The 23,492-nt window shown below is 45.5% G+C and overlaps 2 protein-coding genes across 3 annotated transcripts in view; one reads left to right on the plus strand and one right to left on the minus strand.

Annotated features, from left to right (window-relative positions):
- Positions 1 to 16,640, minus strand: part of NUFIP1 (nuclear FMR1 interacting protein 1) — a 32,743-nt gene extending 16,103 nt beyond the window's left edge. The window contains exons 1-5 of the mRNA XM_034758448.1: positions 16,365 to 16,640; positions 15,492 to 15,580; positions 12,155 to 12,259; positions 9,380 to 9,442; positions 8,956 to 9,032 (exon numbers count right to left, since the gene is read on the minus strand). Coding sequence (XP_034614339.1) covers positions 8,956 to 9,032; positions 9,380 to 9,442; positions 12,155 to 12,259; positions 15,492 to 15,580; positions 16,365 to 16,542 — 512 coding nt within the window. The 5' untranslated portion in view covers positions 16,543 to 16,640. The remainder of the gene's footprint in view (positions 1 to 8,955; positions 9,033 to 9,379; positions 9,443 to 12,154; positions 12,260 to 15,491; positions 15,581 to 16,364) is intronic.
- A 120-nt stretch (positions 16,641 to 16,760) lies between these two features.
- The window catches only part of GPALPP1 (GPALPP motifs containing 1), a 30,261-nt gene continuing 23,529 nt past the window's right edge, over positions 16,761 to 23,492 (plus strand). The window contains exon 1 of one of the 2 annotated variants that reach the window (XM_034758451.1): positions 16,761 to 16,913. In XM_034758451.1, coding sequence (XP_034614342.1) covers positions 16,829 to 16,913 — 85 coding nt within the window. In that variant the 5' untranslated portion in view covers positions 16,761 to 16,828. The remainder of the gene's footprint in view (positions 16,914 to 23,492) is intronic. The other variant, XM_034758449.1, reaches the window with a different exon arrangement.

Below are 23,492 nucleotides of genomic sequence, written 5' to 3' on the forward strand. Positions count from 1 at the left end.
GCAACTACACCGCTACCTCGATACAATGCGAATTCGGATATAACGTGGTAAAGCATTGCTCGGGGGGTTGGGGGGGGGGGGGAGAGGGGAGAGAAGAGAAGAGAAGGAGGCTGCACTCTCCGGTGGATCAAAGCAAGTTCAATATAATGCGGTTTCACCTAAAACACGGTAAGATTTTTTGGCTCCCGAGGACAGCGTTATATTGAGGTAGAGGTGTATATATAGCCTTTGCACTAAATTTGGTGCTTTTTACTAACTAACAAGGAGGAAACACCATACCTACATACATTTTTAAGCAATTATGTAGCTTACAGACATTTGTTCAGATTCTTAATTTTTTCCTTTTACATTATGTAGAAAATGGCGAATGATCCATTTCTTACTTCCTAGATTAATTTTCACCTGTGATTGTAAATTTAAATCCAATTGAAAAAAACCCACAAAAACAGCATTTTAAAATAGTTTAATGAAAAACAATCTTAAATGTACTGGATTCATAAAAAAAATTAATGAAAAATTGTTTTTCATTTAGAATTAACTGATTAAACAAAATAACTGTAGTTAGTGAATTTAACTATTGTTTCTGGTCCCCAGGTCCTTCAAGGTTTCAAAACTAGCAGATCTCAACCTCTCACACATCATTTTCATTCATAGACCGGAAAAAGGAAACAAGCTTCCCTGCTTTTTCAACTCCCAATTAGTTTCTTAACTTTGAAAGAACTAATCATTAAATTGAACTAGTTGAATAAACTAAAGAAAATATTCTCTCTGCACCTGCAGAAGTGACTATTGCTGTCAAAAGCTGGTTTAGCCCTTTAACGAACTCTGGGTACTGCTTAGCCAGTGATTTCCATACGTTCAGTGCTTTGGCTTTAAAACTTTAACAGCAAACACAAACTGCTTAATAGTACTTTTTAAAATTATTTAAACAAAATTAATAGATTAGCTTAGGCCTTTACCTAGGCTGTCAATATTAAATACAGATTTATTTAAAAAAAAATTGAAGTATTTAATTAAAATAAAATCAATGGTCTCAAGTTGCAGTGGGGGAGGCCTCGGTCTAGATTGCATATTAGGAAAAACTATTTCACTAGGAGGGTGGTGAAGCACTGGAATGGGTTACCTAGGGAGGTGGTGGAATCTCCATCCTTAGAGGTTTTTAAGGCCCCGTGGGGCTTGACAAAGCTGGGATGGCTGGGATGATTTAGTTGGGGTTGGTCCTGCTTGGAGCAGGGGGTTGGACTAGATGACCTCCTGAGATCTCTTCCAACCCTAATCTTCTATGATTCTAACATGTGCTAGCAGGTTAGCAAGTTGTGGCATGCCGTACACTCCCCTTACTTCAACCTGTTAACACATTAAAAATACTATCTGCCTCATCTTTGCTAGACTTTCATCACGTTACCAAACAGGGGATAAGAAAACACTTCTTGTTCTGGTGTGGCTGCACCAGCAGAGAGGAAACAGGACCACTCTAGCAGTAGAGTTTACTTTAGGTAAAAGACCACAGACAAACTAACGAACTTTTGGTCAGCATTAATACTCATTCACGGAGCACCCAAGTGTGCACCACAAAGAAATGTAGAAGACAGTCCCTAACCTGAACAGCTAGAAACATGACAAAATGGGCTGGGAGAAAAAGTAGAGCAAGGAAAAACAAACAAAATCAGAAGGAGATGATCAGCCAATGCACATTCTACTATACCTAGGCCTGAAGTCCAACTGAAAGGGAAATGTAAGAATTTCAGATTACTCCAGAGTTGCTTTGCTATAACCTTCACAATCTTTCCCCAAGAAGAGATGGCTAGAGAAAGGATAGTTCGATTCCTTATGAACCAATGGAATACACAGGTTTCATTATGAAGAAGTACTTCCCATATTACTCTAGAGGAAAATTCTGCCCACAAAAATAAAAATTCTGCACACAGTATTTTAAAATTCTGCAAATTTTATTTGTCAATAAATAAATGTGTAGGCTCCAGCATGGCGGGGGGGGGGGGGGAAGCTGCTCGCTGCACAGAGGTGGGAGATCACTCTGCAGCCCTTGCTCCTGGGACAGGGATTTGGCGGTGAGGCTGCACCCGACCCTGATGCAGCACAAGGGGTGCGCAGGCAGACTCAGCCCAGCAGGATCCAAGTGTGGAGGGGTTTAGTGTGGTGTGAGAGGGTTCTGTGTGGGGCAATCTGGGTGCAGGCAACTCAGTGGGGGGGGGGGGGGGGGGGGCNACTCAGCCCAGCAGGATCCAAGTGTGGAGGGGTTTAGTGTGGTGTGAGAGGGTTCTGTGTGGGGCAATCTGGGTGCAGGCAACTCAGTGGGGGGGGGGGGGAGTCCAAGGTGTGGGAGAAATAAGGAAGCACAGGGGTTCATTGGGGGGGTTCTTGGTGCAGGGGCAATGGGACGCTGCAGGGGGATGGTTGGAGCTCAGTGAGGGGATCTGGGTGTGGGAAGATGGGGCTCAGTGGGGTGGAGGTCCAGGTATGGTCCAGATGCAGGGGGGTGAGGTTCATGGGGGGGTTCAATGGGCCTGCTTAATGGGGGAGCCCCAGTTGCTGCGAGGGGATGCCAGGCTTCTGCTTCCCCTCCCTATTCCCCTATCCCATTCTCTTCCCCACTGCCTCCTCCTCATTCCTTCCCCCTTCCTCTCCCCACTGTCCCCTGCCCTATCCCACCCCACCACCCTTCCCCCATTTCCTCTGCCCCATTTCCTTGCCCTGCTCCACCACAAGCACACACCGTTGTACAGAAAACAAGATGGCTCCCAGCACACAGAAGGGGAGCTCAAACACCACTACGACCCAGGAGACAGCATCAAGCTTCAGAGCCAGCAGAACCAAACGGCACCCTCCTTCACCCAGGCAGCTCTGCGCTCGCAGAAATGGGGGGATGGCAGTGTGCCCCCCCCCGACCCTTCACTTGTTTGGGGGGGCAAGGCTCCCCCCACTTTCTCCCCCAAACTAGGTGCATTGCCCTCCCCACTAAAATTCCCTTTGCTTCCCCTGTATTTTCTGCAGGGAAGCAAATAAATCTGCAGGGGGATATGAATTCTGCACATGTGCAGTGGTGCAGAATTCCCCCAGGAGTACTATATCAAGGAAGCAAGATGAGAACAATGCACTCTGAGATAGTAAGGAAGGCAAACATATTCATGGTGAATAATTCTTATTACCCTGCCTCTCTCCCTGCATACAACTGCCAAAACAACAAGTCAAGAGACTTTTCCACATGCTGGAGGGAAATACACAAATGAGATTTACTAGCTTTATCAATAAAGTCCACATCAGAGCCCTCTATTGGCTGCCTGTGTTGCCTTTGAGCACAGAGGCCCCAAAAAGCACCTCACCACACCTGCCTAACTTTAGGTTTCTGAGGCTGAGGAGGGGCTTATCAGGCCCCAAGACTACCCAAACAGCCTCAGGACTTTCAATGAAACAGCAAGTGCAAAGTCCATAGTCACCACCACAATTAAAGTGACATTTCCTAGATTTAAAAAGTTCTGTTTGGGAAGGCTAAGAAGAGACGAAAGTGTCAGTTTTCCTATAGCAGGTGGGTATGCATCCTTGGTGTAGGTGCATTCTCACTAACATGTTTTAGTAGAACACACATTCTTGGAAGATGGAGCAACTAATATAAAAAATAAAATATTCTGATCCTACAAAGTAACTATTCATAGTTGAAAAAACTAGCAACAGAAGAGGAATTAAAAAGATCCCTTAAGAGTCTTAACACAGAAATGAATACAACTGTTGTCTATTTATGAGCTCACCAATGATTACCTTAAAAAAAAAAAAAAAAAAAAAAAAAAAAAAAAAAAACACATCTCTCCTGAGTAACCACAGGAACTTTCAGAAAGAAAATTGTTTTTCTAATATCACAAACCCAGACGGCATAACAGCTCAGATTCCCTCTGGTGCTCCCTTTTCATTACTGTGACTCAACAGCATAGCTTCCGTTCTAAATTGTTACTTTACTGGAGGCCCAATTACTGCTTCACAAAAGCTACAGTTTTTCAGGTATTAATAGAGCATCCTCATTTTATAAAACGAGTATCAGAAGCCACCCAGGTAGTCATTTTGTTGCACCTATTTATTATAAATAAGATGCCCACACAGGCAATGAAAGCACTGAAATAAACCACAGAACTACACCACCTAGTGGACTTGTTTTAGAACAAGTTCTGAGTTACACAGCCTTATTATTCCTATTCATTATAGCTCAGCAACAAGCCCATTTCCAAGTATTTTTCTCAGGCAATTTTATACCAAGTTTCTACAGTAACTTACTTGCAATTTGACATTAAGAGTATCTGCACTCACATACTGAGTAGAAAAATTTGAGTCCTTACACAATTCAGGTATAAAATATTTCATCAGTAAAAGTTTACTTAGAATTAACTGTAGACACCTTTATAGTCAACTCAAATTCAACAAGGAAATCATACAGTTTTACTTTATAAAAAGTGAATAGTTTTTGCAGGGTACCTACAAATTTGCCAATGCCCTTACTCAATCCAGTTCATACTATTTTCCCCATCTGTTAGTGTCTAGTACAGAATGTTTATACACACATAAACCTAGAACTTTTCCAGTGACTAGGCAGCCAGCTAGACCATGCAAATTGAGGGCCGGGCAACAGGTGTTTGGCTTACCTGCATACCCCAACAGAGGGCTGTTTAGAAACATAGAAAGTGCCATACAAAATCAAACCTGAGGTCTATTTAGACCAGTATCCCATCTCCACTGGCCAGCACCAGATGCTTCAAGGAAAGGTGTAAGTAAGCACTAAGCAGTAGGCAGAGGTGTGATAATCTGCCCACACACACACCCCCACACACATTAGATCTCATCCTAATCTCTAATAGTAAGAGATTGTCTTAATTTCTAAAACGAGGCTTAATATCCCTTTCACAGAATTTATTAACTACTACTTCATGAAAAAAATCTATTTTAACTTGTTTTTTGAAAGGTAAAGCACAAGAGAAAAAAGTACAACCTTAATGCTGCAATAACACCTATAAGCCAACCAGGTAAGGGCCCCATTATGCCTAGCATTGTACAAACATAGTGATAGTCCCTGCCTCAAATAGTTTACAATCTGAAAGACTAACTGTTACACTTCCATCTCCAACTTCAGAAGCCGGAAAAGAGAAGCTCTCATTCTAAGGGAATACAATAAAGTAATAATCACCGCTATAACTATTTTTCCTTTCTTTTTTTTAAAAATACCACAGAAGATCTAAGGAGATCACCACACATTGAGCACACGACTGTAGTTTTCTCCCGAAACAGGACAAACTCAGCAGTCGCTACTTCAATGTACAGAAGACCTTAAAGTTGGTTCTCAGGATGACCAGTTTCAAAACCAAATCTAAGGTGCAGACTAGTAAAGTTCTACTGTATTATTTAGAACCATTAAATATTTACTTGGGCATTCTGTTAGTCATGCTCCAGTCATCAGCAAGATAGAACCCTGTAAGTTAACTTCCTGTTCTTTTACTGAAAATTAAACAGTCTTTAATTTCTGAACCGATGTAGAGGTACTTAGTCTGATGTACAAAATGCATCTCATGTGCTACAAGTATTTTGTAATAAAATCCTAAACAAAAAAAACCGAACAGCATTTTTAAGTGTAGACCAAACAGTAGCCATGTCTTCGTGTCTGAACAGCTTAAAACCCATTACATAAATGAATGTTTCAATTTACTTCTTACTATAGATGTTAACACTTCGTGTTTTGCTATCTGACCTTCCTAAGGGCAATGTTAGAGAAGATAAAGTATGACTACAAACAAAACGGGAGTCTTGCTGTACAAGCAAACTGATCTGACATCAGCACAAGTTGGAAATTTGCCCACAGATATAGCCCAAAAAGGAGACTTTTTGTATCCAAGTGATGAAAGGAGTTGCATGTGAAAAATCCACTATTAATTTTCAACTACCCTAAAATACTAGATTTTTACTTGGAGCTATCCTAGTGCCACAAAAATCAGTCATGGGTTACAGATATGATAGGTTAGATTTAAAGATATTTTTATTTAATGAACTCTGCAACACATTGTATTTACATAATGTGGGGAGGAGGGGGTTCTAGAAGCTTTGCTGAAAAAGAAAGCCAGTTTGCTATGACACCAAATTCCAGGTAACATGAAAGTGGGCCAAGAAATTCCTTTTGAATTGCTTTAGGATAAAGAGGAAGCTTTGGTACCTACAGCAGCTAATAGTCACTGAAGTTATCAGACAGAAATCAAGCTTGTTTTTTCCCCTATTAACTGTTACTCCTTGCGGATGCGCAGAATTCCCCATCTGTCTCGCATATTATATTTTCATGCACAAAAAACATTTCCCTCAGCAGTGCTGCAGTTCCACTTTTTGCCCACCAGAAGCCGCTGTTGCACCGGAACAAGCAGCTGCATTCATGCCTCTGTTCTAGCATCACAGCAGCCTCTGGTGGGCAAAATGTTTTTTATGCAGGAAAATAAACATTTCTATGCCCAGTGCTGCTGAATTCCCCCAGGAGTAGAGTCCATCACAGCATCCTGCCTGAGAAGTCAGGTTAGGACAGGGCGGAGCACACAGAGCTGCAGGGGAGTCACAGACTGGGGTTCAGAATGACTAGTGGGAGGGGGGACAGACGGGCATGGGCTCGGGAGCTAGTGGGGTGACAGCGTTGAGCCTGGGGATGGAGACTGCAGAAACCTATGGGGATAAGGGATGCTGGGACAGGGGCGGATGTACCTAACTGAACAGGAGAGGCTTGGGGTCACCCCTAGCTTTTCAGAAACTCCAAATCCTGCCAGCATGACTTCCCATCATCTTACCTGCCAAAGTCTGTCAGGCCATAGCAATTTTTCTAGGAAAATCTCTATTTGTAGCAGAGATACTCAGTCCCCTTTGTCAGACAAACTTGTCACTGGGCCTCCCTCTCTCCCTGCCCCCTCCTTGCCACTGTTATGACTGAGATATGGTGGGAGAGGGAGGGTTGGAGGCGGTATCCTGACAAGTAGAGCTTGTAGATCTACCATAGAGAAGGGAAGATCTCCTCCATCTGGCAAACCTCTTTTGATTCTCTAGGGGTGAGTCCCGAACTGATGGACCGTGGCAGGTTTATTAAGAGAGAGTGTGCAAGCAATTCTTAGTATGTCTCCAGAAGGAGAAATCAGAGAGCCATGTGGGAGAACAGAAGGCACAGGGTCAGAGCAGTGGGCTTCCCTGCACCTCCCAGCCAGCCTACCCACCAGTTCCCAGCCCAATATCCCAATGCCCACTTTATTTCCTCAGTTCCATAGTACCTTTTTCATCCTACACCAAATCCACTGACCCATTCCTCACAGAAAGTCTGTTCATGCTTCCATTGTTTTACTGCAGGGTTTTTATGTCAGTAAATCTGAATAAAAAAAAGTCCTCAGGTGTGAATATTACAGAGTAGGAAGTGGAGAAGCAGTTCTGGACACACAAGATGTTCTACACTTGGACCACAGCTCAGAGAGCCAGGAAGCTGTAGAACATGAAAGAGCTACAGTTACGTGCCAAGGGATGTCTTCCAGGGACTCTCTGGGGTATCTCCCATCCAAGCAATGGCCAGGCCTATTCTTATGCAATCTAGTAACATCATAGTCTATTGCAATATGACTGCAAGCTGGAGCCAGTTTTGTTTCTGAAGCCATTACAAAGAGACGTCCAGTAATAAAACCCACCTCTCTAATATAATGCTATAAGCATTACCACTAATTTTCTCTGATATATGTATAAATAATGAATAAAATAAAAGGAAGAGAGACATTACACACCTATATAAATATAAAAATGTTCATAACCCACAATTGCAGCCAGAGAAACAAAATCTAGAACATCTGTGACAACCTGAACTATCTTTGAAAATTCAGTAGGATCAAGTCCAGACCAGTACAGTGTCTATCTTCAAATATCCAGCTGTTTTTCTTTCAGCTTATCTGTGAGTGTAGGCATTATCTCCATTTCACAGATGAGAAAGTGGTCATTCCTATAAGTGCATTAACCACAGAATAAGCTTAATCAGTTTAATCTCCTATACCTTTTGATTTAAAGTGCTTTACACCATTACAAACGGGAAAAGGTTTTTGTAGTAAAAAGAGGTACTGAGCAGCACTCATCCTTGAATAAATGCTCTTTATGAACAGGGACATACACAAGGGGGGGAGCAAGCAAGGGCACGCCCTCCTCACCCCACCCCCCCTCAAAAATCTCCATGTGTCCCTGCATCAGCCTGCAGCCAGCCGCCCTGCTGCTTCCTCCATCCCCAGGCTGCAGGGACACAGTGAGTGCTGCTGCCAGGGGGAGCCACTGCCTCCTCACTGCTGGGCATCCCCAGCCGAGGCATCCAGAGAAATAGGGGGGAGGGGAGGGGAAGAGGGAAGGAGAGCGCGTGAACCTTTCATTTGTGTGTGTTTAACGTGGCCTTCCAAAAGTGGTCAAATTTAAATTCCTGCGCACGTCCCTGTTTATGAATTAGCAGAGCTTGCTGCATGATAATCAAGAGATACAGGTTAGAAAAAAAGTTAGGTACAAATTTAAAGTCTACAGAAATTACTTGTCAATTTCTGGAAGTCTGCACCCAATGAAGTGTACTATAGAGGTGATGAGTACACCATTTTCAGATGTTCACATCTTCATTATTTCAGACCCAACTATTTCCAACTTCATTCAGCACACATTCCTCATTTCAGGAATCTGAGCTTTAAACATGACATGTACAAACAGTATGAGTTATCTAAAGACAAAATAATGCATCTTAAAGATTGAGGCATATATTTTTCTTGCTGGCGTAACTTAAGAGTTTGAATCTTTTCCCCCCCCAAGCATTAAAAAAATTATTAAGTTAAGGGCTAGGAACCCCAAGGGAAAAGTGCATGGAAGTGATGAGAAGTTTTGGAATTGAAAGCCTCTTACAACTTAAACTATACAGTCTCTGAGCTTACTCACCTTTTTCTTTCCTCTCTCCATTTAGCAATCTCCTCTGGAGTATCTAACTGTATTCTTTTAGCACCAGGAGCATGCATCTAGGGAGGACAAGTTTTCAGAAGCATTACAAAAAGTGACTGAATATTCCCTTTATGCAATTACACAAAATTCTGCAACTTTAAAAACCCAGACATTGATGAAGTTGGGTGTAGCATATAGAAAATGAGAAGACTAAAAATGATACATGGTGATTTTCATTTCTATTATGTTGTCTTTTACATGCTTTTCATGTTTAATTTGGGATTGAGGGTCACTTTTAAGGCTGAGACTGGAATTTGTCATTCTAGAGAAATATAACAATGCATAAAGACAGCCAGAGGAGAAGCTAATAATCAATTCTACAATTTTCATGGACTCTATTTTTGAAGCAGTTTGGGGTACCTACATTCTTCCAGTGAATCTGAACCAACTTCTCATGTGCACTGAAACCGCAACCAGGTTCTGCACACTGCAAGAGAAGGAAAAAAAAAAGAAAGAAAGAAAGAAAAAAATATATACTCCAACACTATTTGAATGGAATTATGCACACAAAAAGAGTCAAGATGTAGCCCACTTATTTTTAACTACATTGCATACCACTGCATATATTAGATCACTTTCTTGAATGGGGAACAAAATAACAACTGCCAACATAGTCTCAGTTACTTGCACAGAGCTCTGAAGATGTAAAAGGCTAAGTACCAGTACTACAGCATTAACAATTAAATTAAAAAAAAAAGACATTCAGTTACTCAGTGGCCTAAGAGTAATACATTATGTTCACTATATTTTACAATATTTATTCTCCACAGTACTCATTTATGATGACATCTTAGGATTCAGAATGCACTCAACAGTTTATAACAGTGAAGATCTTCCATCATTTCATGCAGGAATTGGAGCAGCTGGCATCCAAGAATTAGTCTTAGACCCATCATAAAGGACTTGCCAAAATTGTACACACACTGTAGTCATCCCTGTTCTAGGGCAGGAGACCGTCAGCATTTCAAATTGGATGCAAACAGCACAAGCACATTGTCAACACATCTTAGGTTCATGCTGTACTGGATACCTATCGGTGGCCAAAACAAGGCAAATCCCTCTAGCAGTGTCATCCCCAAAGACTTCAGTAATTCACGCAAAATTGTATGACTTTTCACAAATCACAGATAATTTCAACTACTGATTACCAATTTTACATTGACCATTATGAATCAAAGACCTACATGACCAGCACCCCAATGCCTATAAGTACAAGCAGAACCTATGTACTCACTTAGGGCTTCCATTTTACATCGTAATCAAAAAGAACACCCGCAACAACACAGTGACTCATTGCACCATAGGTGCTGACTTTTGGTTTTGCTGGTGGGTGCCCCATCCTGGCTCCGCCCCCTTCGCCAAGGCCCCACCCTACTCCACCTCTTCCAGCCTCATCCCCCTAAACACCTCCTTCTTGCCAACCCCCTCCCCTAAATGCCTCCCGCCTGCCGCTCACTCCTTTCTGCCCTCTCCTGCCTTAACGGCAAAGTGTGTGTGCTGGAGGGGTGCTCTGCCAGTTTTGAGGGGAGGCTATTTTCAGCATATTTATATACTTTCATTCTAGTTACTGAAAGTGTGTATCATTGGTATCTCCCCTTCCTGATGTTTCCCAGTTCTTGCTCTCCACCTGTGTCCCTTTTCCCATCTCTCTCTCTCTGCTCCCCACCTCCCAGTGGCTCTGTTTAGCGCTCGCTCCCACCCACGCACTCAAAGCAGTTCTGTCTCTGCGCTGGCCGCAGAGGGTGGGGTTGGGGAGAAACTGGCCACCCTGAGACAGAGAGGAATTTAATTCAATAGCCCAACATAGAAATGGCCCATTCATTTATCCTGCTGTATGGCTGCTGTGTCGCTCCAGCTCCTCTCAGTCCTCAGGGCTGCAGCCCACCCCTGCTTTACAGCTCGCTCCTGACTCCCTCACACACTATATAACTTTTGTGGGAGGGGAGCCCCTGGTGGGACCATGGCCAAAGGTGGGGGGGTGGAGGGGGGTTGCTTCCGCCACCAGGCTGCAGCAGTCCAGCATCCTGAAGCAAGACGAGCTCAGATGTTCCCAGGGAGAAGCAAGGCAGCGTCTCCTGAGTTGAAGCTGATACAGGGGGGTGGATGCAATGGAAGGGATTCCCTGGGAGCTGCGGGGGGGAGTAGGGGGGGATCAATCCTTTCTGACATGGGGAGGAGGGGACGCTGATGGGGGGGGGGGGGAGAGGGAGGGGAGAGAGAGATTAAGTTTATCTCTGTGAGGAAAAGCCCCTCAGGCAGGCTTGATCTGGGCGTGGAGGGACAGCTTTGAGCTGGGCAAGCATTATTTTGCCAGGGATGAGAGCACGCACAAGGGCAAATTTTTCTTAAAAGGAGCCATGCCCTTTGGTTTGTTCCCCCTGCCCAGCACTAAGGGGGTCCGCAGCTGGTTTCTCCTGGCTGCAGGGAGGGGCACAGGTCCTGGGGGAGACACCGGGGTGGGCTGAGAATACAGTCCGCGAGAAACCCCCCAGCCTGTACTCCTCCCAGTAGACCCCTGGGGCCAGCCAAGAAGCTGCCTGCCCGTCTCCCTCCAGCCCCCTGCCGAGAGGCTGCCCACCCCTCCGCAGCTAGCCCAGAAGCTGCCGTGCCCTGGCTGCTTGTCCCCCCTAGCCTAGCTCCCTCTGCCCTGAAAATTAAAAGGACTCACATCTGCCTGCAGTGGGAGGTGGGAGCCTGCTGGGAGCTTCAACAGCTTCAGGGGAAACAGCCGATAGGCAGGGACTTCCCGCCAAACAGCTGATTGGCTGCAGCCAGCCAAAGAGCTGATGAGGGCTACTGCGCATGCTAAATAGCTGATTGGCAGTTACCAACAGCTGATCTCCCCAGTGGGTGCTAAGCACCCACTAATTTTTTTCCATGGGTGCTCCAGCCCCGGAGCACCCACGGAGTCGGCGCCTATGCCTTGCACTATTTGGAGTCAGTGAAGGAGAGGACTCCAGAGAAAGTGCCACCTACCACCTCCCGTAGCACATGATTTTCCGTTGGTGATCTCCCATTCAAGCACTGACTGGGACCAAAACCTGCTTAGCTTATGAAATCACAGGCCAAAATGGTATGACTGTAAATTGTAAAAATAAGCTGCTTTATAAGACAAACTTTCCCGCACATTTAAACTAACCTGTGTGTGCTGTGCAACATGTTCATCATACTTTTCTTGGTTTTTATAGCCACGATCACAAGTATCACAATAATGAGAGAAAACTGGTTCTTTTTTCCTTTTGTTCTGTTAAAAAGAGTGACACTGTTATCTTCATTTCTTCAAAAAATGAAGTTACACTTTATTTTAAATAGAAACCAATATGCCGGAACATGCTTACATGAAGACATTAAAATTATTTTAGTTGGTGTTTCAATAGTCAAAACATTTGATATATAATCTAGACCTGGGGACAACAACCTTCAACCTTTCAAAAGTGGTGTGCCGAGTCTTCATTTATTCACTCTAATTTAAGGTTTCGCGTGCCAATAATACATTTTAATGTTTTTAGAAGGTCTGTCTCTATAAGTCTATATTATATAAGTAAACTATTGTTGTATGTAAAGTAAACAAAGTTTTTAAAAGGTTTAAGAAGCTTCATTTAAAATCAAATTAAAATGCAGATCTTATCAATTTAGTGCAGTGGTTCTTAACCTGGGGTGCACACCCCCCTAGGGGTGCGAGATGCCCTTCCTGGGCGTGTGAGACATGCGAGATTTCATTAGAAGCTGGGGGTGGCTGCAGAGCACTGGGCCAGGAGCAGAACCCTGGGCTGGCAGCCGGTACCCCAGGCCAGCAGTGGGCTGAGCAGGGCTGGAGGCCCGGACCCCGGCTGGCAGGGGGCCGGGCGGCTGGAACCCCAGACCAGCAGAGAGGTGAGTGAGGCCAGCGGCTGGTATCCCAGGCCGACAGCAGGCTGAGCAGGGCCGATGGCTGGGACCCTGGCTGGCAAGGGGCCGGTGCCCAGAACCCCAGATCGTCAGCGGGCTGAGCGGGGTGGCAGACAGAACCCCAGACCGGCAGCAGGCTGAACCTCTCAGCCTGCCACTGGTCTGGGGTCCTGGCCGCTGGCCCCGCTCAGCCCGTGTCCGACCTAGGGTTCCATTCACCCAGGCAGGCAGTGGGCTCAGCGGGGCCGGCGGACAGAACTCCGGCTGGCAGCAGTGTGCCAGTAAAAATCGACTCACATGCCGCCTTTGGCATGTGTGCCGCAGGTTGCCGACCCCGATCTAGACTGAAAAATGACAAAAAAAAAATATCAAAATTATTGTGTTCCATATCTCGCAATTTCCAACCCAAATGTGCTCAGTTTACAAGTAACATCTTTTTACTAAGTATCAGAGGGGTAGCCGTGTTAGTCTGGATCTGTAAAAAGCAACAGAGAGTCCTGTGGCACCTTTAAGACTAACTGATGTATTGGAGCATAAGCTTTTCGTCAGATGCACGTAATGGAAATTTCCAGAGGCAGGTATAAACATGCAGGCAAGAATCAGTCTGGAGATAACAAGGTTAGTTCAATCAGGGAGGGTGAGGTCCTCTGCTAGCAGTTGAGGTGTGAACAGCAAGGGAGGAGAATCTGCTTTTGTAGTTGGCTGGCCATTCACAGTCTTTGTTTAATCCTGATCTGATACTGTCAAATTTGCAAATGAACTGAAGCTCAGCAGTTTCTCTTTGGAGTCTGGTCCTGAAGTTTTTTTGCTGTAAGATGGCTACCTTTACATCTGCTATTGCGTGTCCAGGAAGGTTGAAGTGTTCTCCTACAGGTTTTGGTATGTTGCCATTCCTGATATCTGACTTGTGTCCATTTATCCTTTTACGTAGTGACTGTCCAGTTTGGCCAATGTACATAGCAAAGGGGCATTGCTGGCACATTATGGCATATATAACATTGGTGGACGTGCAGGTGAATGAACCGGTGATGTAGCTGATCTGGTTAGGTCCTGTGATGGTGTTGCTGGTGTAGATATGTGGGCAGAGTTGGCATCGAGGTTTGTTGCATGGATTGGTTCCTGAGTTAGAGTTGTTATGGTGCGGTGTGTGGTTGCTGGTGAGAATATGCTTAAGGTTGGTGGGTTGTCTGTGGGCGAGGACTGGCCTGCCTCCCAAAGTCTGTGAAAGTGAGGGATCATTGTCCAGGATGGGTTGTAGCTCACTGATGATGCGTTGGAGAGGTTTAAGCTGAGGACTGTAGGTGATGGCCAGTGGAGTTCTGTTGGTTTATTTCTTGGGCTTGTCTTGTAGCAGGAGGCTTCTGGGTACATGTCTGGCTCTGTTGATTTGTTTCCTTATTTCCTTGTGCGGATAGCGTAGTTTTGAGAGTGCTTGGTGAAGATCTTGTAGGTGTTGGTATCTGTCTGAGAGATTGGAGCAGATGCAGTTGTACCTCAGCACTTGACTGTAGACGATGGATTCTTGCCTGCATATTTATACCTGCCGCTGGAAATTTTCATTACATGCATCTGACGAAGTGGGTATTCACCCACGAAAGCTTATGCTCCAATACATCTGTTAGTCTTAAAGATGCCACAGGAATCTTTTTACTAAGTGTCACCACTGCCAACATAACCAAAATGCCAAAGTGGCCTCATCACAGAAATAAAAGTTCTTGCAAGATTAGTACATCTCAACAATAAAATCACGTGCACAATGTACAATTTAAATAAGTTGATTAGCGCATCCCTCCCTTGAATGGATCCAGAACTTGCAGACTTGTCTCATCATGAAATGCTCTCATTTATAACATAATATTTAACACAGAGGTGGGCAAACTATGGCCCGCGGGCTGGACCATCCTGTCTGGCCCTTGAGCTCCCGGCCAGGAAAGCTAGCCCCTGGCCCCTCCCCTGCTGTCCCCCCTCCACTGCAGCCTCAGCTCACCATGCCATCAGCGCTCTAGGCAGCAGGGCTGCAAGCTCCTGCTGGGCAGCGTGGCTGCCAGTCCTGGTGCTCTGAGCGGCATGGTAAGGGGGCAGGGATAAGGGGCGTTGGATAAGGGGCAGGGAGTTCCAGGGGCAGTCAGGAGGCGGTTGGATAGGCATGGGAGTCCCAGGGGGCCTGTCAGGGGACGGGGGTGTGGATAGGGGTCAGGGCAGTCAGGGGACAGGTAGCAGGGGGATTGGATAGGGGGTGAGGTTCCAGGGGGGCAGTTGGGGCGGGGGGGGTCCCAAGAGGGGGTGGTCAGGGGACAAGGAGCAGGGGGGGTTGGATGGGTCAGAAGTTCTGAGGGGGGCAGTCAGAGGGTGGGAAGTGGGAAGGGACCAGGCTGTTTGGGGAGGCACAGTCTTCCCTACCCAGCCCCCCATACGGTTTCAGAACCCCAATGTGGCCCTCAGGCCGAAAAGTTCGACCACCCCTGGGTTAACATATGTTACAACATATGGTTATAACATAATCGTAACTGGTGTGGTAGGATTAAGACTACTGTTTCCCAGAAGTACAACTGAGTTACGAAGCGCCACATAATAGCTATTATAAGTACCTTTTGCTTGAAGTTTCCACCTGGAGAATGTTTAAAAAATGCAGGTGTTGGTTCAGCTTGCCATTCTTGGGTAAAATGGCAATTTCCACCTTCAATAAAAAAATATTACAAGAAAAATGAAGTTACACATAGCTGTTCTTCAATATAAAGCAGTTCACTCTAAATAACCTTACAAAAATATTTTGAAGAAAAACACAAATATGGAAGTTTTTTGATCCATCTGATATTCCTTACCTCATCTGTGTAATCACATTACACTACTTGTTATCTTATACTCCTTGGTGTCCAATACATCATTGCTGAGACCTCTCAGGATCTCCCTTATTCTATCAATGCTTTTAAAAAACTGCCTGAAAATTAGTGCTACCACTTTAAAAAAAAATCTAAAATACTGATTTATTATTATTAATAGTGCAGATAACACATGGATTTTTTGGTTTTTTTTTCAATGACATCATCAACATGGCAAACCCCAAAAGGACACAGCCTCCTTGGAGATATATTATAGCATCACCAAATCTTTGACAAATAAAAGACAAAAACCTGGGTTGGGAAACTTGGGAAAGAGCGTGGGAACTACCTCGTCCTTCTTTCAGTCATAAGCAAGAAGTAGCCAGCACTGGAGGAAAGCAACAACCACCTAAGCAGAGCCAAAAGCCAGAGTGCACGTGAAAAGCAGGGTTGCAGCACCCAGGACCACTCCTCACCCCCGAGATGCAGGTGGGGAGAAACCCTGCGCGCCCCACAGAAGGACGGATATGGGGGGAACGGGGCAGGAGCCCCTCGGAGGGGGGGTTTCGTTGGGTGAACAGGGAGGAGGGAATACCCAGCCCAAGTGCCCCTCCCTTTTGCCCCCGCGGGGGTCTCCCCTACCTGGGTTCGGGGCTCTCGGCAGCTCCCCGTACGCCGATGACGGCTGGTACCATGCGCCAGGCGGCGGATAATCCGCAGGCGGCGGCGCCCAGAAGCCGGGGTCCCAGGCGGGGGGCGGGCAGAACACAGGGGGCCTGAACATGGGAGGCGGCGGCGGGTACCAGGCGAACGGATTCATGTCAGGCCTGAAAAGACCTCTCCGGCCACCCGTGCTGCCCCTGCCAGCGGCGCTTACTTCCACATGGGGGATACAGGCGGCCGCTGCATTATACGTCACTTCCGGCACTACTGTAAACACCACGCCCCAAAGCCAGGCTCGGAACCCCGCCGGCCACACTACCGAGTAACGTCATCGCACAGCGCCGGAAGGGCTATGGGGACCGTCAGCCGCCTATGCGCCGGCGGCTTTGTCTGGGCTGCAAGCACCGCTACGCCATACGCATGCGCGGCGGTATTGTTGTGCCATGGCCCGAGAGCTGATGGGGCCGGCGCTGCCCCCGGGCTTTGCCTGCTGTGCCGAGGCGGACCCGGACGAGGACTTCAGCCAGGGTGAGGACGCGATAGAGGACAGGGTTTGGCCTGGGTTTAAGCAGCAACTCGGCGCGGCCCGTGAGGCGGGGGCGCCTCAGAGGGATTCGGTCCCGTCCCAGCCTGGGGCTGTGTGTAGCCCCGGCCCCGCGCCCGCCGTCTCCTACCTGAACGTGCCCGGGCCAGCGGGACCCGTCAGCAGCCCCGCCCAGGCTGTTCGCCCGCTCGCTGGGCGGCACTTGCTGCGCTGCGGTGGTTTTCAGGGGATTTCCGCCTCCCTTCGACCCGTTCTCGGGGTCCGCAAATGAAAAAAGGTTGAAACCCGCTGCTGAGTGACCCCTCTCTTCCCTGCTACGGCCCTGCTGTAGCTAAGGCCGAGACAAGCTGCTTGTTTCACAGTTGATTTTCGGTGTCCTCTAATTCAAGTGAATTTTTTCTTTGTGACACTGAGGGCCACAGCTGCAACTTGCTGCACCCAGTTTTCAGATGATTTCATACAGATTATCAAAGAGAAACCCACCCAACCACTATATTTTCTTGTAGTTGTGTTCTAGGACCTAGGATATTTTACATCAGGGTTTCTCAATGCACCACAACCCCCTTCTGACAACAAAAATTACCATACGACCCCAGGAGGGGGCACTGAGCTCGCCCGAGCCCTGGTGACCCAGGTGGGAATGGAGAGCCAAAACCCAGAGGCTTCAATCCCAGGCAGGGGGCCTGCATCCTGAGCCCCACTGCCCAGGACTGAAGTTGTCGGGCTTCGACTTTGGCCCTGGGCAGTGGAGCTCGGGCTTTGGCACAAAGCAGTCCAAGCCAGCCCTGGTGACCCCATTAAAATGGGGTTGTGACCCACTTTGGGGTCCCGACCCACAGATTGAGAACCGCTGTTTTACATACATAGGGCTGCCATATAATTTACTATTTTCTCTCTTCGGGGGAGGTATTGTTCGTGCTATTGACTTTTTTAGACTTACTACTTTTTTCTGTATCAGCGGGGTAGCTGTGTTAGTCTGAATCTGTAAAAAGCAACAGAGGGTCCTGTGGCACCTTTGAGACTTTATGGGTTTGCTAGCATTTACTTGTCCTTTACCACAGATGACAAAATGCAGTTAGACAGCAGATACCTCAGGTTTGGTTCACCTACAGTAGGTTGCTTTATCATACTTCACTGTTTGCTGCTTCATTTGTCTTAAGAAGGGACTATCTTTTAAACTCATTTATTGGGGAGGATGCTTAAATTATGTCTTAGCCCAAAATTTAACTTTGTGTCTGAAAACAATTTTACTTAATTCATTCTATCCATGAGTATTCTTACAACCATATTTGAGCACCCACATTACCCCTTGAAAATCACATCTGATGTGCTTTGCAATGCATAAAATCACCAGACAAATATGAAATACAGCGTTTTATATGTCTTGCTGCTGCTTATGCTGATCTATATTGTGCTAGTTGTTCTGAAGAAGCCTCTCAGAAAACAGTTAAGATGCTGGTATTTGCTATGTATTGTTGGAATGCCCTTGAGAAAGATCTAATGTGGCTCTGCAACAAATTCTGTAAAACGTTGTCTGCAGCTCAGATAAATGGATTTAAGCTAAACCTCATTCAGTATTATGAGATGATTCTCTAGAGGAGTTTTAATATGGTTACTTAACATGTGTAAAATGGTCTTAAAAGGTTGTTATATGGAGGCCGATTATGTTAACCACTTTTAAACAGTATTACTTTATTCTTAGTTTAAAGGCCCATTTAGATTTGTTGGTAATTTGTTTAGAAGCGGCTTCCAACAGTTTAAGGCAGGGGTCGGCAACCTTTCAGAAGTGGTGTGCCGAGTCTTCATTTATTCACTCTAATATAAGGTTTCGTGTGCCAGTAATACATTTTAACATTTTTAGAAGGTCTCTTTCTATAAGTCTATAATATATAACTAAACTATTGTTGTATGTAAAGTAAATAAGGTTTTTAAAATATTTAAGAAGCTTCATTTAAAATGAAATTAAAATGCTGAGCCCCACAGACCGATGGCCAGGACCCTGAAAATCAGTTGAAAATATGTTAAGGCCTAAACTTATTATTGTATCTGAAACAGGGATCGGAAACCTTTGGTACATGGCCCATCAGGGAAATCCGCTGATGGGCCGGGACGGTTTGTTTACCTGCAGCATCTGCAGGTTCGGCCAATTGCAGCTCCCACTGGATGCACTTTGCCATTCCAGGCCAATGGGGGCTGTGGGAAGCGGCGGCCAGCACATCCCACGCTGCTTCCCGCAGCTCCTATTAGCCCAGATCCGGAACGGCGAACCGCAACCAGTGGGAGCTGCGATCGGCCGAACCTGCAGACGCTGCAGGTAAACAAACCGTTCCGGCCCATCAGCGGATTTCCCTGATGGGCCGCGTGCCAAAGGTTGCCGATCCCTGACATTTAAATAAAAAATAAATACTGTATATACGCATAAGCCGAATTTTTTTAGTAAATAAGGGAAGCACCAGAGAAGGGGGTCGGCTTATGAATGGGTATAGAGAGGGAGAGGTGGGATAGAGGCCCTCCCTCCAACAGAGGGAGCAAGGGGAGGCAGCAGAGCCAGAAGGGAAGAGGCGGGGCCAGAGTCTCTCCACTTCTGGACACGCTGCTCTCCCCCCAGCCTCCGAAGCAGCTGCAGCTCTGGGGCTGGCAGGCTGCAGCCGTGCCGCTCGGCTCCACCCACCAGAGCAGGCGGTGGCCGCACGGCCTGCTGGAACATGCTGCGGCTGCGCCGCCCAGTCTGGCCCGCTGGAACAGGTTGCGGTCGTGCTGCCCAGCCTGCCGGAGCAGCTCCAGCCAGGCCAGAGACATCCTCCCCAGATAAGGTGGGAAGGGATGGGGGTCCCAGGCTAGGGGTGGGGCCATGTGGGGTTATTCCCCTGACTCCCAGCTTCTCTCCCCACCCCCCACCCCCCCCAAAAAACCCAAAAAAACATTTCCCCACCAGTTGCTGTCCTGGCCCATCAGGGTAAGCAGCTGGCACGCCAGGACGCTTTGTTTACTTAGGTTTATCTCCGTGCCTGCGGACACTCAAGGTAAACAAACCATCTCGGCCCGCCAGCGACTTATCCTCGTGGCCCAAAGTTTGCTGACCCCTGAATTATAGGGTCGGCTTATGAATGAGTCATAAAATTTTCCATTTTTACTTATCCATCTTGGCGGGGTCGGCTTGTAAACGAATCGGCTTGTGATCGAGTACTGTAACTCCTCACTTAACGTTGTAGTGTGTTCCTGACAAATGCAACTTTAAGTGAAACGATGTTAAACGAATCCAATTTTCTCATAAGATTTAATGTAAATGCAGGGGGTTAGGGTCCAAGGAAATTTGGGGGGGCAGACAAAAAGCATTATATACTGTATATAATACCGCTTCTCTCCAGCTGGCTTTGAAGGGGAAGGCGACGCTTCTTTCCGGCCGCTGGCTGCGCGGCTGCCTCTGCTCCTTCATGGGCCAGAGGACACAGGAGGAGCAGGGACAGCCAGCAGCCGGAGAGAAGGGTGCATTCCCCTTCAAAGCTTCGCTTCTGTCTGGCCGGCTTTGAAGGGGAAAGCGCTGCTTCTCTCTGGCCGCTGACTGCGCGACTGCCCCTGCTCCTTCTGAGTCCTCCGGCCCATGCTCGCAGGGCTGCATTCCGAAAGGGGCTTTAGAGCTGCAGGCCAGGGCCCCGAGGCTTCCTTAGCCTAGGGCCCTGCAGCCCCTAAAGCCCCTGCATTCTGGGTGGCCCTGCCTGCTGGGGGGGGGGGGCAGCTTCCCCGCTCACTCCCTCCCTCCCAGAAAGTCCTAAGCGCCGCCAAACTGCGGGGGAAGCGCTGGGAGGAAGGGAGAGGGAGGAGGCGGAGAAGAGGAACTTGTGCAATGCTCCCTTGTAAAGTCAGCCAAAGGACATTATAAGGGAGCATTGCACAACTTTAAATGAGTATGTTCCCTAATGGAGCAGTGACGTAACTTCGAAACAACGTTAAGCGGGAGGACGTTAAGTGAGGAGTTACTGTATATACGGTATGCTTAATCCATGAGCCTCTATCAAAAACTTTTGAGTTAAAGGCTGCTTTTCTATATACGGAATGAATTGGGGGGGAAACAGCCAACCTCTGAGGTTAAAATTTAATAATATGGCACAACAGGTTATATGCTGTACTATGGTCTTATTTTGTTTAATTAGAAAAATTGATATGCTGTTTTGTGTGTTTAATTAAATTGTAGTTAACATCCTAATACAGCAGGAAACAAATCATGAGCAAGTTAATTATCTAGTAAATAACCAAGATATCATACACTATTTTCTAACATACTAAAAATGTACAATTAATAAGAATCTGAAAATATTAAGCTACTGTATATAATGTATATAATTATAGTGTACCCACCTAAGTAGCAAAAAAACAATTACTAAATCTAGTGTAAAGGCTCTATTTAGTTGTAAATCAACATGTTTTAATTGTCACATCAGCCAGTGTGAATGATCTTTTTTAGAAAATAACTGAAGTACAACTGGAAAAGTTGATTAAAATTGCTGATTTAAATCGAGACTTTCCACTTGGTGATTTAAAACATAATTTAATTGCACGATTTGAAGCACCTTGATTGAAATCAATCCATCCTGTTAAAAATAGTTCTCAAGCCTAGGTTAGACCTAGTTTCATTCATTAGCATTAATATTTTCAACTATGTTAAAAACTCAGTTATTATTAACACAATTCTTCCGCGGATGTAGCATGGCTGCCCAGTTTTGTGTAGTTTTGTGACATTTCATACAAATTATTTAAATAATTTGCAAATTTACAAATAATTAGTAAATAGAGTTCTGCTTCTGACCAACACACTCTTCCCTAAGCAGTGGTGAGAGTAGGACATGGAGCTCTATAAAACCTGGCAGCTGTACCTGGAGGGAAGGGAAGGAGGGGGTGCTGGAAAGTGTCTAGGATGGATTAAGATGTTGGGGCAGGAAGCTGGTACATGCTGGGATTACTGGGGTAAGTGGAGAGATTGTGTGGAGGCTGCAGTTGCTGGGACTCCTGTGGTGCATGGAAGGATATTTGATGGGGGGAACTGGTGCAACTTGCTAGGGGATAAGGATGTCTGCATTCCACACCTGCCACTGCTGTCACCACTTCCCAGATGTTCCTTCCTGGGCCTTGCTTTTGTTTGACTGACACATGATGTTTCTTTTCTTTTGACCTGATCTGAACAACTCTTCAAATATGTATTTTTTTTATTTGTTTGGTAGTTGAATTTATGAGTGAGCTTGTCCTTCACTTTTCCTCGGACATTTTCATTTCTAGACATCTTTTTTAGCATCTACCTTCTTTAGAGAAAATGATGTACAAAATTGTGCACTTTCAAGCTTGTAATTCCATCAGAAAAGGTTAATTTGATACCTGAAATCAGAAGAGTGAAGACAACCATTTATTAATGTCAACATTCATGAAATGGATTTACTACTTCACATGCACAGTTTGGTTATGTGTAATTTTCATGAGGCAGTATGTCAGCAAATATTTAATAATCCTTTCTTTTGGCTTCATTATGCCTACTTATTCTTTTTGCATATAACATACACAAAACAACTACATTAAAAGGGCACTATTAAGGTTTCAATGTTAAGCATTCAAACGTTAGGAGATGCTAAAGTAAGGTTCCTTTTATAGACACAATGTTCATATCTCTTCCAAATTTTAAGTCCCTGCTTCAAAGGATCTGTTAAAAGGAAAGATTGTTTTGCCTATGTTAAAAAATTCTTCCAATATATATTTCCTTAGCTCTGTTCCTAGAAAATGCTGAACTATTTTGGCTGAAATTTTCCAAATATTTCAACCTGAGACAGACACCAGGCATGGAAAACTTGAGCCCAAATGGTTAATATTTGGTAAAGTGTTAAGTCTCTGAAAACAGGGTCTTATAATGGGAACTTTTGGGCAACCTTAATAATAAGTAGCATTAGCCGCCCCGTTTATAATTGCCTGTCACATCTGTAGGATACTTTACTCATTTAGGTCTTATCCTCCAAACATTTATACATAAATTTAACTTAGACATGTGTAATGCCGCTGAATTTAAGTTGTGAAAAGTTGAGAATGTGCATAGGTGCTTTCAGGATCAGGGTCTTAAACATATATATATTTTTAAATAACTGATAAAAAATGGGCATGCATTCAGTTACACTGATCAAACAAACCAAAATGGGTAACATATTGACAGTAGTCAATATAATATATTGCTTATTAACCCTTGCCTCTTTCCTGTGTCTTCCAAAATCACATCTTATAATTCTGGGGCGGGGCAACTCTGACATGAATCACCAGAAATATCTGGTATTGAAGTGGATTCATGGGTCTGTTGTCTTGGTTCATTTCCTTTCCATGCAAACAAGAAGCTGAAATGAGAGACAGATCAGTGGTTGCTTTGTAAATGGAATGTGAAGAAATGATGAGTTGTGTAATGTCCTCATTAATCTTTCTCATTCTTGTCTAAGGCTACGTCTACATTACGGGGGGGGGATCAATTTCAGATACGCAAATTCAGCTATGGGAATAGAGTAGCTGAATTCGACGTATCTGATCCGACTTACCCCGCT

This window comes from Trachemys scripta, chromosome 1 (assembly GCF_013100865.1).
Source record: "Trachemys scripta elegans isolate TJP31775 chromosome 1, CAS_Tse_1.0, whole genome shotgun sequence".
NCBI classification, from domain to species: Eukaryota; Metazoa; Chordata; order Testudines; family Emydidae; genus Trachemys; species Trachemys scripta.